The 14,395-nt window shown below is 39.5% G+C and overlaps 1 protein-coding gene across 1 annotated transcript; it reads left to right on the forward strand.

The window, feature by feature from the left end:
- Positions 1–9,109: 9,109 nt before the first annotated feature.
- LOC119745172 lies at positions 9,110–9,520 on the forward strand. Its single transcript, XM_038221395.1, has one exon. The coding sequence runs from the start codon at positions 9,110–9,112 to the stop codon at positions 9,518–9,520; it is 411 nt and encodes a 136-aa protein (XP_038077323.1).
- Positions 9,521–14,395: the final 4,875 nt, after the last annotated feature.

Genomic DNA, 14,395 nt, shown 5'->3' on the forward strand with positions numbered 1-14,395 from the left:
GTTGAAAAACATATTGCTTGAAAGATAGTAAGGGGACTAAATTCCCTGTGAAGTTATTCTTTCTGGTGAGCTGTCAATGAAAGAAGGCCTTTCCAACCGTGCATCTGAAGAAGCACCGTTGGAAATTTCCAGTAGTTCGTGTTTTTTTTATTCGGCAAAGCGCGCGCAAGCGGTGACATGACGCACACGCATGCGCGGTTGCTATAATTCGTCGGATCAGTGCACGACATCGCATAGCTGCAATCGGCTCAGTGACACCGTGTCTTGGACGCTGAATTCAGGCCCAAATCAAAACATGATTCAGCAACTTTTGATTTGAAATCGTGATCCTAGAATGCTGTTTTTCTTGAAATATACAGCTGAAGCTGAGCTGAAACTTCATCAGGTTAGTTGTTCAGCACCCTTCTTTAGATTTTGAGCACGTTTGTTGCTCAATTCAAACGAACAAAAATGCACAAACTACAAATTATGGACTGTACCTTTAACTGCTCAGAAAGGAAAAGGGGAACAAAAATCTGAAACTGACGGACACTGGCTGAACAAAGGAGTCTGTGACAAACGAACAAACAAACATGCAAACAACCCAAACAAGCAAACAAAAAGAAAGAGATCAGAAAGTGGCGGAGAGGAACTCTTGGCAAAAGAATTGAGCAACAAGGAATTAGTACCACTTCGGAAGAGGGTGGATTGTAGCCATGTAAAATGAAGTGGGGTTATGTACATGGACAAATTGAAGGTGATATACTGTGCATGATGGCTCACTTAAGTCTACTTTCAAATGATAGTATCAGCAACTAAGAATGAAAGTACAGGGCGAGTCAAAAAAAACGAAACCCAAATGTCAGGACCATTGTTTTAGTGTAGTTCTGCATGTAACACTTTCAAAATCTAGGATACAAAAGCCCAATTCATAAGCTTTATTTTAGTACAAGAATCATTCAAATCACTCATGTACTTTTCAAATTACGGAGTTTTAAACACAACCGTCGTTTTAAGGTTCTGTCCATGGATCACAAAAAGTTCAGTGTTCTTTCAGCAAAACAAAAACAAATCACATAAGGATGTGTGTGAATTGTTTTCGTTTTGCTGAAAGAACACACACCTTTTTTGTGATCCGTGGACAGAACTTTAAAACGGTGGTTGTGTTTAAAACTCCGTAACTTGAAGAGTATGCAAGTGATTTGAATGATTCTTGTACTAAAAGAAAGCTTATGAATTGGGCTTTCATATCCTAGATTTTGAAAGTGCTACATGCAGAACTTCACTAAAACAATGGTCCCAACATTTGGGTTTTTTTTCTCACCCTGTAGACTTCATGCATTGCAGCTATCTCAGAGGGTGTTCTTTGTTATGGTAATCTAGTAACAATAAATGCACAAACGATTTACTCAGCCTATCCATGCAATACAATTCACTGCCCTCTGAATCCACCTAAATGCATAAGGTCTATATAGGTACATAATGTGGATGTCATGTAAGAACTGTAGATTGAATTTGATAACACTGTTCAGATATTGGAATATTTGCCGCAGACTTATGTATGTATTTTCAGCTGATTCCAGTGAGATTATGAATTCCAATTGCACTCAGAAATTGTCTTTCCTGTTCCACAGGTGTTTTGTGACACGCAGAACAAGTACCAACTCCATACCTTGCCTTGTTATTTCACATTACAGCTGCATAAAGCAAGCCTCGGGTTAGAAAATGAGACTTACCCCGTTTCATTTTCCTTTTTTAGAGTCAAAACAAGACCAAAGAGTGGGCCAGTTTTGTTTTATACTCAGACTTGAATTGAAGGACATGGGAAACAAATCATTGTGTTTATGCCAAAGCCACAGAGGAGTGTTTAATTCCGGATACCAGTGATAGGGCAAACTGGTTGAATTGTCAATTGTAATTGTTATGTAATAATAATGGGCTACACCAAGCCCGACCAGAAATGGGCAACACCAAATAGGCCCAAAGCCACAGCGGCATACATTAACAACAAACATTTTACAGACAGTACCAGCTCCATACCTTGCCTTGTTATTTCACATTACAGCTGCATAAAGCAAGCCTCAGGTTAGAAAATAAGACTGCCCCTTTCATTTTCATTTTTTTAGAGTCAAAACAAGACCAAAGACTGGGCCAGTTTTGTTTTATTTTATTTTGTCAAAATAGATCTGATATGAAAAGTGTCAGTTAATAATTTTCTGATTCCCTGCAAGAAATATTTGGCATGCTGTTGATACATTGTCACTAAGGACAACTTGGTCACATTCCTGCATGTTATCTTAGTCTAACTAACAGTTTTTGCTGACTTCAGCACCTTAAACTCTGGAAACCCAATCAGAAAAGTAAACCCTAGAAAATAATTTTGCTCATTATTTAAGAGAACTTGATATGAAGCGTCTCACAAAATCTGTCATAAAGACCAAAAAAAATATATATAAAAAAATTGCTGAATAAGCATAGCTTTCACAGCATCCAGTGATATTTAGTAAACTGATAATTCCAAATATTCTGAACAAATAAACATTTCAAATCAGGATAAAAACAGGTAAAACCGATGACAGAAAAGATAGTTGCTTCACCATGTGGACATTCCAACAAATACAGACAGAGATGGAATTCGGACACATTCTTTCTCCTTGTTGGTAACACAAGAAATCACTTCACACCCATGTCCCGGGGGAAATATTATACAACAGGAAATTTCTGCAACACAGATCCCATATTTCATCAGCTTCCAAAGAGGTGGTAAAGTTAACACTTCAAGGGCAAAACTATAGATACAGGATCAAATGAATTCTCTGGGGAACCTTGCCTTATTTTAAAAAATGTGGAAACTATTATTTATCCAGGCAATAATAGTCTTAATACAGTTTCAAAAAGTTCCTCAAGAAAAGAAGTGAGCATTTCTCTTTTCAATGCTTTAGTAACAGTTTTGATGTGATTTCAATGAAACAGAAAATGAAACAGTCTTTTGACACTTCACACTCAGCACTACCAATTATCACTAACTTAGGGCAAATTGGTATTCAAGTTATGTGTGAAGAGAAACACTGTTGAAGCAGACAAAAAACACAAACACAGACTGATATTAAATTCTTTACACAACTGAAAATTAGAACAAATATCCTATAGGAGTCTAGACACGGGATAGGCATGACAAGTCTTTAGTGCCACACTTTCAAATATTTTTTGTAAACTTTAAACGATCACATTCAATGGACCAACTTGCCAGTCACATTGTATGATTAGATCTACTTAGTTTTCAAATTCACAATCCCTGGTTAAAAGAGAACTAACCAAGTTAACAACGGCATATATTTGACAAAGTTTAGTGCAATTGAAACAGATACTGCGTCAAGACAAACAACAAGGCTTAGTATGTTTTTCGAGGTCACTGCATTTCACAGCCTTTTTCTCAAAGAAAACCTGAGACAGCCATGTTCTACAAGAATATGAAATGAATATTCCAGTCTGAAAAGAGAACATCAGTGCCACAAATTATTGATACCGAACCTCGACCTGTGTGTTAGGCACAATTTTGTTGGCCTGGAAACAATATGGTCTTTCTAAAGCAAGCATGTTGATAAATGAGATTTTCCTGTTTTTATGGTGGTACAGTTCAATGGAGTCCACAGAGAAAACTACATGTTACACTAGGGTCCAAGTTTAACTGAACAATGGTAAACTGGGTGTGGTTACAAGAAGAGCAGACGACGATGATGAATGATACTTTTCCAATATCTGGACAATATGTCAACATTCACTGGTGTGAGTGAAACAGGTCAACAGTAAAGTGAGTTTGTAAATTTGACTCTCAGTTAAAATATGACACTCCCCTTGCAAATTCTTTATCCTGATTTGCTTGACAACAGCCACACGGAGATCACAACCATAAGAATGTATGTGTAAAAGACCTTTAGCATGCAAACGCGTCTCACATGGTTAAGTTGAACGTGTACGTACCGGTATGTACATGCACACATATAATACATTTTGACTGGCCAGTCAATAGGCCCCGAATTGAGTGCATCGTCTACATATTACGAGTAGTATGCCCTTAAATGTTCTTTTAACAGATTTTTGTGGCCAAAGCACTTGAGGGTTGAAAAAAAAATTAAAAGGTCTGATTTTGAATCTGAACAACAAGCTAGTATTCCTGAGATATTTGAATGGAATTGGACTAAAAAAAAGTTGGTTATTTTTCTAAATGCTGATGGGCTTCAGGGCTTCTTTTAGTGGGGATTAATTTTTTATCAAACGAAACACCCCTGGCCCCTTTTAAAAAAAAAGGAAAAAAAAGAGTTTTCATTAGATGTGATTGGAAGGTTGCATGGTGGAATGCTCAAAATATGGTAGGTTTGTGAGTATATCATGGAGTGATATTTCTTCTGTGAAAAGATTTTGATTGTGAAAGAACCAGCGGTGTAAGATGTTCTCAAGTGAGTTTGGAGTATTTTTCGTGACTTTTGGAAATAATGGTATTTTCGTTATTGTCTCTGGTGATTCACTTATGGGTTGGGAGCTTATAAAAGTATGCTTCTAGCCATATTTGGACACTGGTCAGTGCCAACAAGAGGACCCATTTTCATCAGCCTACGGCTGGGACCTAGTGGTCATTCACAGTCCCCCGGGGTGCATAGATACGCACTAATGCCTTTGATGACAGTCAATATAGTGTAATATATTGTCCTTAGTGACAGTTTCACACTGTTGAAAAGAAACTACAATTCATCAATCTTGTTGAATGGACCACAAGAAATCACTGTCAAGTTAATCCCCCATACATCAGCGATCAAGGAGAGACTTTTGATTGTCATGGCAACGTATTGCATTTCCTTTTGGTCAATACGTTTCCGGTTTGACAGCTCAAAGCTAGCTCTGCCGAGCAGTGATTGATAACGCCTAATAATTGTTAAGTCATCGCTGTTTATGTTTTTGCAACTGTCCAGGATATTTGAAATAAACAAAGGCTAAAGCTGCCCTAAGGTCAACCAACGATTTGTTGGCGCCGTCAACAAACCATTGGCATTTGGCACAAAAGTCAAGTTCAGGTCACAAAACTGAGAAATCGTGTGATTATCGTGGAGCAAGCGGCATCTCGACACAGAAATAATCGCAACCATGCTCATACCACTCACGATGCGACAACGATTAACAATAAAATGAGATGATCCGAATGTGGATGTTCGCACAAAGTCGTAACTTCTCTCAGGTCAAGTGTGACTGATTGTCAGGAACATGTTCCATCGCGGCGCAGAAGTAGAAATCTACTACTTCGGCGACTATTGATTTTCTTTAATGCTGAATGATGCTGTTAAAGGGAATATACATCATTTGCTTTTGCTGTAATTTTCAGAAATGGATGGGATTGGGGGGTTGGAAATATAAAGCAAATATAGTTACACTGACTTTTTGGAGGTTTGGGGTTCGAAAATGCTATAAAAACCAAGAAAAACGATCATTTTCCTGTAGTCTGGTTCCCTGACTCCATATAAGAAGAAACAGAGCAGTTTACATACATTGGGGAATTGTAAGGTCAGGGAACCAGTCTAGCTGGCTCGTACCCGTTCATAGGTTTGTAATCGATTGCAAACAAGTGCGATGGTCAATTGGGGCCAGTATTTGAAAAAAAGCCAGTTATTTCCAACGCTGATCGGCCGATCAGTGTTGGAAATTGATACAAAAATACCACTTTTCTTGAAAATGACAGTATACCAGGTGCCATAATTTTACAGGATGCTTTAGACTGTCATTTACCAACATCCTATTAAGGTATTTCGCAAAAACTTGGTAGTTTTATTTTTCGATGTTTGCAAATGTTGTACATTTGTATATTTGTAGAACCAACCAATTTGGTCGTAGCTCAGGTGCACCCTGGTCCTGAAAAGTCTGACTGTTCTGTGTCATTGCAAGATCAACCTGAGGGCGGCTTAAGGTATATTTCACATTGAAACAAAAGTAGAAAGTACTGATTTCTGTCAAGGCATTTTTCTTTGACAACATTAAAAAACAAATTTCTATTAATGCTATTTCATATTGACAAAATTTTGAAAAATACTGATTTCAGGCATGCAACTGGGAATTTAGAAAAAACGAGGAACTCCAAACCAAACAAGACTTTGTACAGTATTTTTCAATTTGTAATGGCATTCGTGAGAAGTCAAAAAACGAGGAAATCAGCGGATCCAAGATAAAGTTGCATGCCTGTGATTGTTGAGGCTATTTTCTGCTTTGACAAAATCAAAAAAAGGCTGTTTTCTTTTGAGTGTCTCACATTCATTGGAATCGTTTGAAATTCTTGGTGAAGACAGAGGTCTCTTACATATATGCGGGAGTGCACCAAGGGCAATGAAAACGTGACATCACTAAGGGTCTCTAAAGTTTGAAACTGAAAAGAAAGACGAACACAAAGACCAGGAAAACTAGCAAAGGATGTAAATAATAATTGGTGCGCTGGAAAAGAAAGGAACACACTCAAAATTCATAGGGGAAACTACGTGTAAAAGTCTAGTATTGAAGAAAGGCGTTCAGGAAAAATGACCGGCACAATTTTCTAGTCTACTCAGAAAAGGAAATTATGGAAGAGGTTTGGTGATTCATCATCCGTATGATTCCCGATACTAATGTGATTAAAAGTAGTAAATACCATACCCCCCAAAAAACACCCATAACATCCCCTTCCCATACCCCCCCCCCCCCCCGGCTTATGTATCACTGCTGCCCATGTATCAGGATTGGCCCAAAGTACACCACATTAAAGATATAGTCCATCATTTGTGATTTGTGCATTTTGTTCGTTTGAAGCAACAAAAGTGTTCAAAATCTAATGAAGGATACTGAACAACTAACCTGATGAAGTTTCAGCTCAGCTTCAGTTGTATATTCCGAGAAAAACAGCATTCTAGGATCTCAATTTCAAATCAAAAGTTGCTGAATCATGTTTTGAATTGTTTTGAATTGCAGCTATACGCGATGTCGCGCACTGATCCGACAAATTATAGCAACCGCGCGCGCCTGTGCGTCGTGCCAATGCTTGCACGGGCTGCGCCGAATAACAAAACGAACTACTAATTTAAATTTCCTACAGTGCGTCTGAAGACGCACCGTTGGAAAGGCCTTCTTTTGTTGATTACTTCAAAATGATAGCTTGCCAGAAAGATTAATTTCACAGGGAGTTTAGTCCACTTACCATCTTTCAACCAAGTATGTTTTTCAACAATAATACGCCAGTTACTTTTTCGGATGGCTGCAAATGATGGACTATAGCTTTAAGGAATGAAGATGGTGGAAAAAGTGATTCATACATTTGATTTCTGGCTGTTCCCATGTGATCACATGCACTTTGCTGTGTTATTACTGAAGATTAATTCCGGGAGGACAAGAGATGGAGATCCTCTGCATAGCGGCCAACTTGGAGGGGCGTGCTTTTGTTCAACAGGGATGAGAAGACCTCTTGTGCATTTAATATTAATGACATGAATTAAAATAACAAAACACATCTCGAAGATGGCTGTCAAATGCAAAGCATCTTTATGAAAATTCTGTAAGTTAGCAACAAAGCGTGTAAGTCTCATCAGGTCCACATTCACTTTTTATGTGAACGTCTTGGTACCAAGAACTGATTAGTCTAGTCACAGTCGCCTGAACGGAAATTGAGGTCAACAATTTTTATTTTTATAAAAGTCATCAATTACTTGCCATATTTTCAATCTGATGTAAACTGCAATGATTCCTTTTCTTTTGAAATATCCATTTATTGCCCTTGATTTGATGGGCCCAGTCAGGACACAAATTACGCAAAAAATAGGATGTTTTAAACGTTGAAAATCCTACATGTATACACGGTGCCCAGATGTGCTATACCGGTATTCTCGTAAAATCTCACAGGTTTTTGCATTCAACTTACACGCTCTGCTGCAAATTGTATAACTCTTACTTGGTTGGTCCTGATGGGGCTTGGGCACATTGTCATCTATCACTGTATAATCGAATCTTTCCATCTAAGGAAGCAGTGACTAACTGGAATTAAACAAAAATGCAAAAGACAAATGTAAAATGAGCAAGACAATGTGATTGACTCTTGTAAAAGCCGACACTGCTGTGTGATTCCTTTCATGGCGGAGTAACAGCATATCTCTCTCGACCACAACCTTCTTTTGGCTCCACAAAATGAAATTAGTAAACTTACAAAAAAATTTCAAAGTTGAACAAAGATATTGTTGCGGGGTTTGAACCTCCGACCTCCGGATTGCCATTCCAGTGCTCTACCATCTGAACTATCCAGCCTTGTGTTGGCAGTTCCCCTAGTCAGTTTCCCGTTGTGGTTTATTTGCAAATTTACAAAACTGAATGATTGAAAATGAATATGTTGAGTCACAATTTACATGTAAAACAAAGCAAAAAATACCATGCCTTTGGGAAATTTTGAATTTTTTTTTCTTTTTTTTGTGAAGGGCAACGATCATAATAACGAGTGATTATAAAAACACAGAAAGCCACTCCATTATTATCCCTGCCTAACACTGAAATGCATAATTCACTGGCATAGTCGTGACGTCACTCAGAGGCTACCCTGGTGCAACCATGATTACTGATTCACATGCACTGCAACGTCCCAGTAAACACCGTGGTTTCGCTATGGATGTTGTGAATCCGTTTCGTTATTGGCTTGATTCTCCTCTTTGAAGCCAAAAAAACCCACAACTTTGCTTGTAAATGGTGTGGTTACAATCTGCTGAAAAGTAAGATTTGAGGTTTTGCACCATGTGAGAATAATTTCTCAAACAAAGAGAATGGTTCTGAAAAGAACCAGAGGTATAAAGTCTTCACTAATGTCCCCACAGGTGAGGCCTGCAAACTAGCTAAGGAAAGACTTGAACATGATAATGCACTTGGCAAACGCACAGACCTGTCTCCAGGCCAAATCCATGAGCTGTTCCCGACCAAATCCACGATCTGTTCCCGACCAAATCCACGATATGTTTCCGACCAAATCTATGATAATTTCTTAAACAAAGAGAATGGTTCTGAAAAGAACCAGAGGTATAAATCCACGATATGTTCCTGACCAAATCCATGATCTGTTACTAACACTGTTTCCAGTGGCAAGGCCATGCAGTTCTACGAGCAAACGGCTGGGACCTCCATGGGATCTCCTTTATCCCCGGTCCTAGCCAACATCTTCATGGAGGAGTTCATGTCTTCCTTCCTCCTCACAGCAGATCAACCAAGACTGTGGTTACACTATGTTGATGACACCTTCATAGTGCGGCCCCATGGCCCGGACAGTACCTCCACTCCAGTGCCTCAACAGCAACACGCCAGCATCAGCTTCACCATGCAACAGGAACAAGGTGGCACAATACCATTCCCGGACTTCAAGATCTCCAGGAACCTGGATGGCACCCTGGGACACAGCTTCTACAGGAAACTGACCCCCACCGACCGCTATCTCCACCAACGGTCGTTCCATCACCCTAGCTTCAAGTCATCGGTCAACTGGACCCTAGTACAGAGCCTTTGACGTCTGCGACCAAGACAACCTCAAGCAAGAACTCAAGCATATCCAGGCTGCACTAAAATGGAGCGGCTATTAAAACAATCGCATCAAGATCAGCAATAATTTTAAAGTTAAGTTAAACACCCCAAGTACTGACTCTTAAGAGTCACTTGTACAATATTTGTACGATACTTCTCACTGTAACTTCATATTATGCAACACTCCGAGGCCCCGCCACGAAGCAATATTTGCTACAACAACAGGCCGCATACAGCGGCCAAGTTCAAGTTCAAAACACGGTGCGTACAAAATCACAGGGATCCATTGACGTGTTAAGTACGTGGTAGGTTCGAGTCCAACCCGAGTAAGCTTGTAAAAAAAAAAAAAAATTCTCCCAAGCCCTTGTACAGCAGTGATACAGTCCTTATGAAATTACATCAGTGAAAAACAAAACTCAATATTGAATCTAAATCTCTACTACACAAAATTCCATCAAATGAAGTTCTAATGAAGTGTGCTGCCTGCTGACTTCAACAGAAAGGATCTTTTGTTCACCTCTCATAATGCTGGATCTTGTTTAGGGTCAATCAGGCTGATCAAGAATACCAACTGATATGTTGTCATTGCACGGAGAGCAAAAACTCTCCAAGGTCCAACACAACGCCGTCTTCGAGAATTGAGCAATGCGCAACGGGTCCCAAATCACATGGAACATACTCGGAAGTTTACAGAGCAACATAAGCCGCAAGTTTCCTGTGATGTTCTAACGACTGCACTCTTGACAGCGGCTACACCCCATGAGCGCCCGGGAACAGATGCCTAATGCTGAATGTTCCATCCATATCCCAACATAAACCCATGAAGAGGAAGTTGGAATTTGCACTTGGCAGTCTTCCATGACGTTTACAAGATTAACGATCCAATCCAATGGGATTATCCCACCTGTTATCTGCGGTTGATTAGTATGTGGTCACAGATTATTAAGATAATTGACGAGAATTGTGTATAATCAGAAATACTTCACCGAGATATATCGGAAGATGGCTTAACCACCTGTTGGAATCTGTTACTACACTGGGCCTTTTATATGAGAAATGACTTTATCAAGGCCATCAGTTAATGTCAAAGCACTAAGGCGCCCAGTTAATGTTTTGGGGTTAATACCCAGGCCCATGTGCATATACCCACCTGTTTTGATGGGTTTGACCAATGTTTATAGCTCCATGGTTTGACTGCACTCCTTCCGGGAAGGAATACATCCGCGAGGGATTAAAGGATGTTACTGAGACTGAATAATAAAAGGTTTATTGGGAAATCTCAGGATTGACTGGGATAATGGATATCTCATCTTGTGACCCAATGTGAATGTGACCCAATTTATACCGCTGAAGTGTATCTGCATCATTTTCAAGACAAGGGTACAGCATTTGGCGCATACAGCACATACGATGTGTACATGCAGTGGACTCCATGACTCAACATCAGACTCTTTCAGTTTACAGCGAGCAAGACTATGGAAAATCAATGTAAAGTTTTACTCAGACGCGGATTCCAGTCAGTAGTTTTCCAAGTTCTGTTTTTTTTTCAATGAGACATAGCACTCCCACATCTCAACAGTCTACAATTGTTGAAGCCACGTAGGATCATTTGCAATTCCCTGGAAAAGAACCTAAAATGACGTAAACGTAGCTCAAAGTAAAGATAGGACTAGTATCAAATATACCCCGTGAAATTATCCCGCCTGAAATGGTTTCGTTTGAAAAAAAAAAATAGTGATGGTGATTTCAAAAATAGGATGTCTGGGCACAATTCTTTACATGCATTCAGCAACAGAATCTAGTTATGGAACCTCAGAAATTGCGCATATGTTTTCTCAAAATGAATAATACCCACTAAGATCGAACTTCAACAGGTTAGTTGTTATGCACCCTACTTGAGATTTTGAGCACTTTTGTTGCTTCAAATGGCAATATTCACACACACACACACACAAAATGATCCTATGTATTTTTAATATTATGCCAACCTGATTCAGTGGACAAATTCCACATGTACCCCTCATATTGGGAATGATTTTATCAACGATGGCAGTGACCAATGGGAACTAGTTTTGCTTTGCTTATAACCCTCCCCCCCCCCCCCCCCCCGCAACAATTTCACATGTTAATGCAGAAAACGTTCCCTTACAAGTCAATTTCAGCAATGATATTGTGTTTGATTGCTGATGTGATTACTGCACAGGCTGAGTGATTCAGGTAGGTCTGGTCAAATGATGCACAGAAATTCACTTCCCCTTTCCAAAAACTCATTAGCTTTATGATAAATCACAGTTATCTGCAAAAAAATAGTACCAAATGTTTTACTCCTTGGCACTGACATGTTGCACTGGTAACCTTGACATTATATGCAAAGTAGCCTGGTTTGGACGCTTCGTGTTACATCTGAAACAAAATTGGATAGATTCTACATTGAAATAGTATGTTGAAACCCTCCTATGCAAACATGATACATTCTGCGCCAAGTTGTCCTTTCAGTCAAAATCAAAAGTGACTGTTTTCAACAAATAAGAGTTTGCAGCCTGCATAAAGCAGGATTGACTGGCTGTGACCGTTTATGTAACTTGATGTACATGTAACTGTGTTTTGACTATAGGTGATTGATAAGCCAGCTGTGCCTACAACCTTGGCAGTTTTTGTCGGTTGACTGAATTTGACTAGTCTCAGTGCTTGCTTGAAATATGATCTGACTGTTGGTGACTAGCCTTTGTAAAAGGCATGGCAGGAGAAGAGGACTGATTTTTTTACTGTCTGTGACTGTTCAGATAGGAGGAGGGTTAAAGAGCTAGTTTTTTAGGCTGTGCCTCCCCCCCCCCCTCAAATTTGTTCATAAAACCTAATCCAAAGATTCTTCCTCTTGATTGGCCAAGAGCCTGTCACATGTATTCAACAAAAATTTACTTTTAACAATGCACTCTCAAAACATATATATACCACAGAATGCGGAATACTTTTCAATTACATTTAATGTAGCAACCAGAGCTATGTGTGTTATGCAGTGGAACATTTTCAAACCTGGATGCAGACATTTCACAAGAGAAACTAGGAAAAGTGCAAGTGAATTTTCGGCCGTATTTAAATCAAAAAGAGAAGTACATAATTTGCATCAGGTTTTTGGTTTTGGTAAACATATGCGCACAGATCAGAGCCCATAGTCACAAAACATGGCCATCTGTTTTCAAGAAAACGTTTACTAGCTCTTTGAAACCACATGGGTTCATGACCGATGACATTGAGTAAACTGGCTGTGTGTAGAAATAACAAACAGGTCCAAATACACCGCCTGGGAGAGGAGAGGGCTGGTTTTTCCAAGAAATGGATGCCTAATCCCAGAATGAAGTTTGCACGATGATCTCTAAACATGGGAATGTTCAGACTAGTTCAAGTCAAAACCACCAAATAAACCCCAAAGAGTCTAACTCACACCCATTTTATACTGACATTCCAAACCATACCAAAATGTTAAGCAACTCTCTTGTAAATGTGTAGACTTTGGTTTCAAACGGGTGAACTTCATGTATTATTATTTTTCCATTGACTGCACTAGAGTCATTTACAAAGACTGCAACTGTCAATCTTTTCTGAGTAGTTGTTTCTGTTTCAAACATTGAACGTAATTCCAGAGATACCCAGATCACACCAAAGCTGGGGGTTTGACAGTGCATTAACAAGCTCCCGAAAATAACCGCGTTACCAGGCCATCAGAATCTAATCTTGGCTGGCCCTGGGGACGCGGGTGTCTCATTTGGTCGATGGCATTGGGTTGTTTTTTTTGCGACCATTACCAGAAACACGTTTGATTGAACCACCAATGTCATTCATGCAGAACCACGCTGCGTGACACTAAATGATCTCTGCGCAGAACCAAAGTTGCCATAACTATAACCCAAACACAAGAACAACTCCCAAAACATATTTTTAGAACAATTTAGGGTGAGGCATGTCCAAATACACCGCGTGGAAGGGGGGGGGGGAAGGCTGGTTTTTCCAAGAAATGGATGCGTAATCCCAGAATGAAGTTTGCACGATGATCTCTAAACATGGGATGTCTAGACTAGTTCAAGTCAAAACCCAAACACGAAAACAACTCCCAAAATATGTTTTTAGAACAATTTAGGGTGAGGCATGTCCAAATACACTGCGTGATTGTCCGGCGTGTGAGCGTGTGATTTGACTCTGAGGAATGTGACACACGTCGGAGGTGTCACACTTGGCAGGTCTGTAATTCTAATCTTCAAACTAAGAATTTAGTTTGGCTTGAATGCGCAATGGCATCAGTCTATAATGGATGTGACTACATTCACGTTTAAAAGAAATGAATAAGAGCTTGAACTAAGAAATTGACGGATCGAGAGTGGGATTTGATTCCGAGACCTCTGGATTTCATATCACTGGGTGCAGATGACTGTTTTAGCTCAGTGCAGTCGAAGTATCCCGCTTATGTTCTTAGTCTCTGAAAATGTCTGGAACGATCTCACAGGTCAGTACAATTAAGAAACTCTAGCTGCTCACTTGACATCTAGGATCATTTGCAATTGTAGGCAGATGACAGACCCTACCGCTAGGGTGACATTTCTGGGAAATGAAAGAGTTTGAGGGTCGCTGATTTGTTTTTTGAAATCTGGAAAGATCCTGACATATCTCACCCCTGTGATGGACATTTAAAAAAAAAAACACAAAAGTGAAGATGGTCCAAGACACCTTGTGAAATTGGTCCATATGCCATGCTCTTGTAACAAAGTGCTTTAGTCATTCACAGGAATTAAAATCCCTCAAATGAAAAAAAAAACCATTGGCAAATTCTAGAAATACAGGGTGGATAAAAAAAACGAAACGGTGATAT

This window comes from Patiria miniata, unplaced genomic scaffold (assembly GCF_015706575.1).
Source record: "Patiria miniata isolate m_02_andy unplaced genomic scaffold, ASM1570657v1 HiC_scaffold_7, whole genome shotgun sequence".
NCBI lineage: Eukaryota > Metazoa > Echinodermata > Asteroidea > Valvatida > Asterinidae > Patiria > Patiria miniata.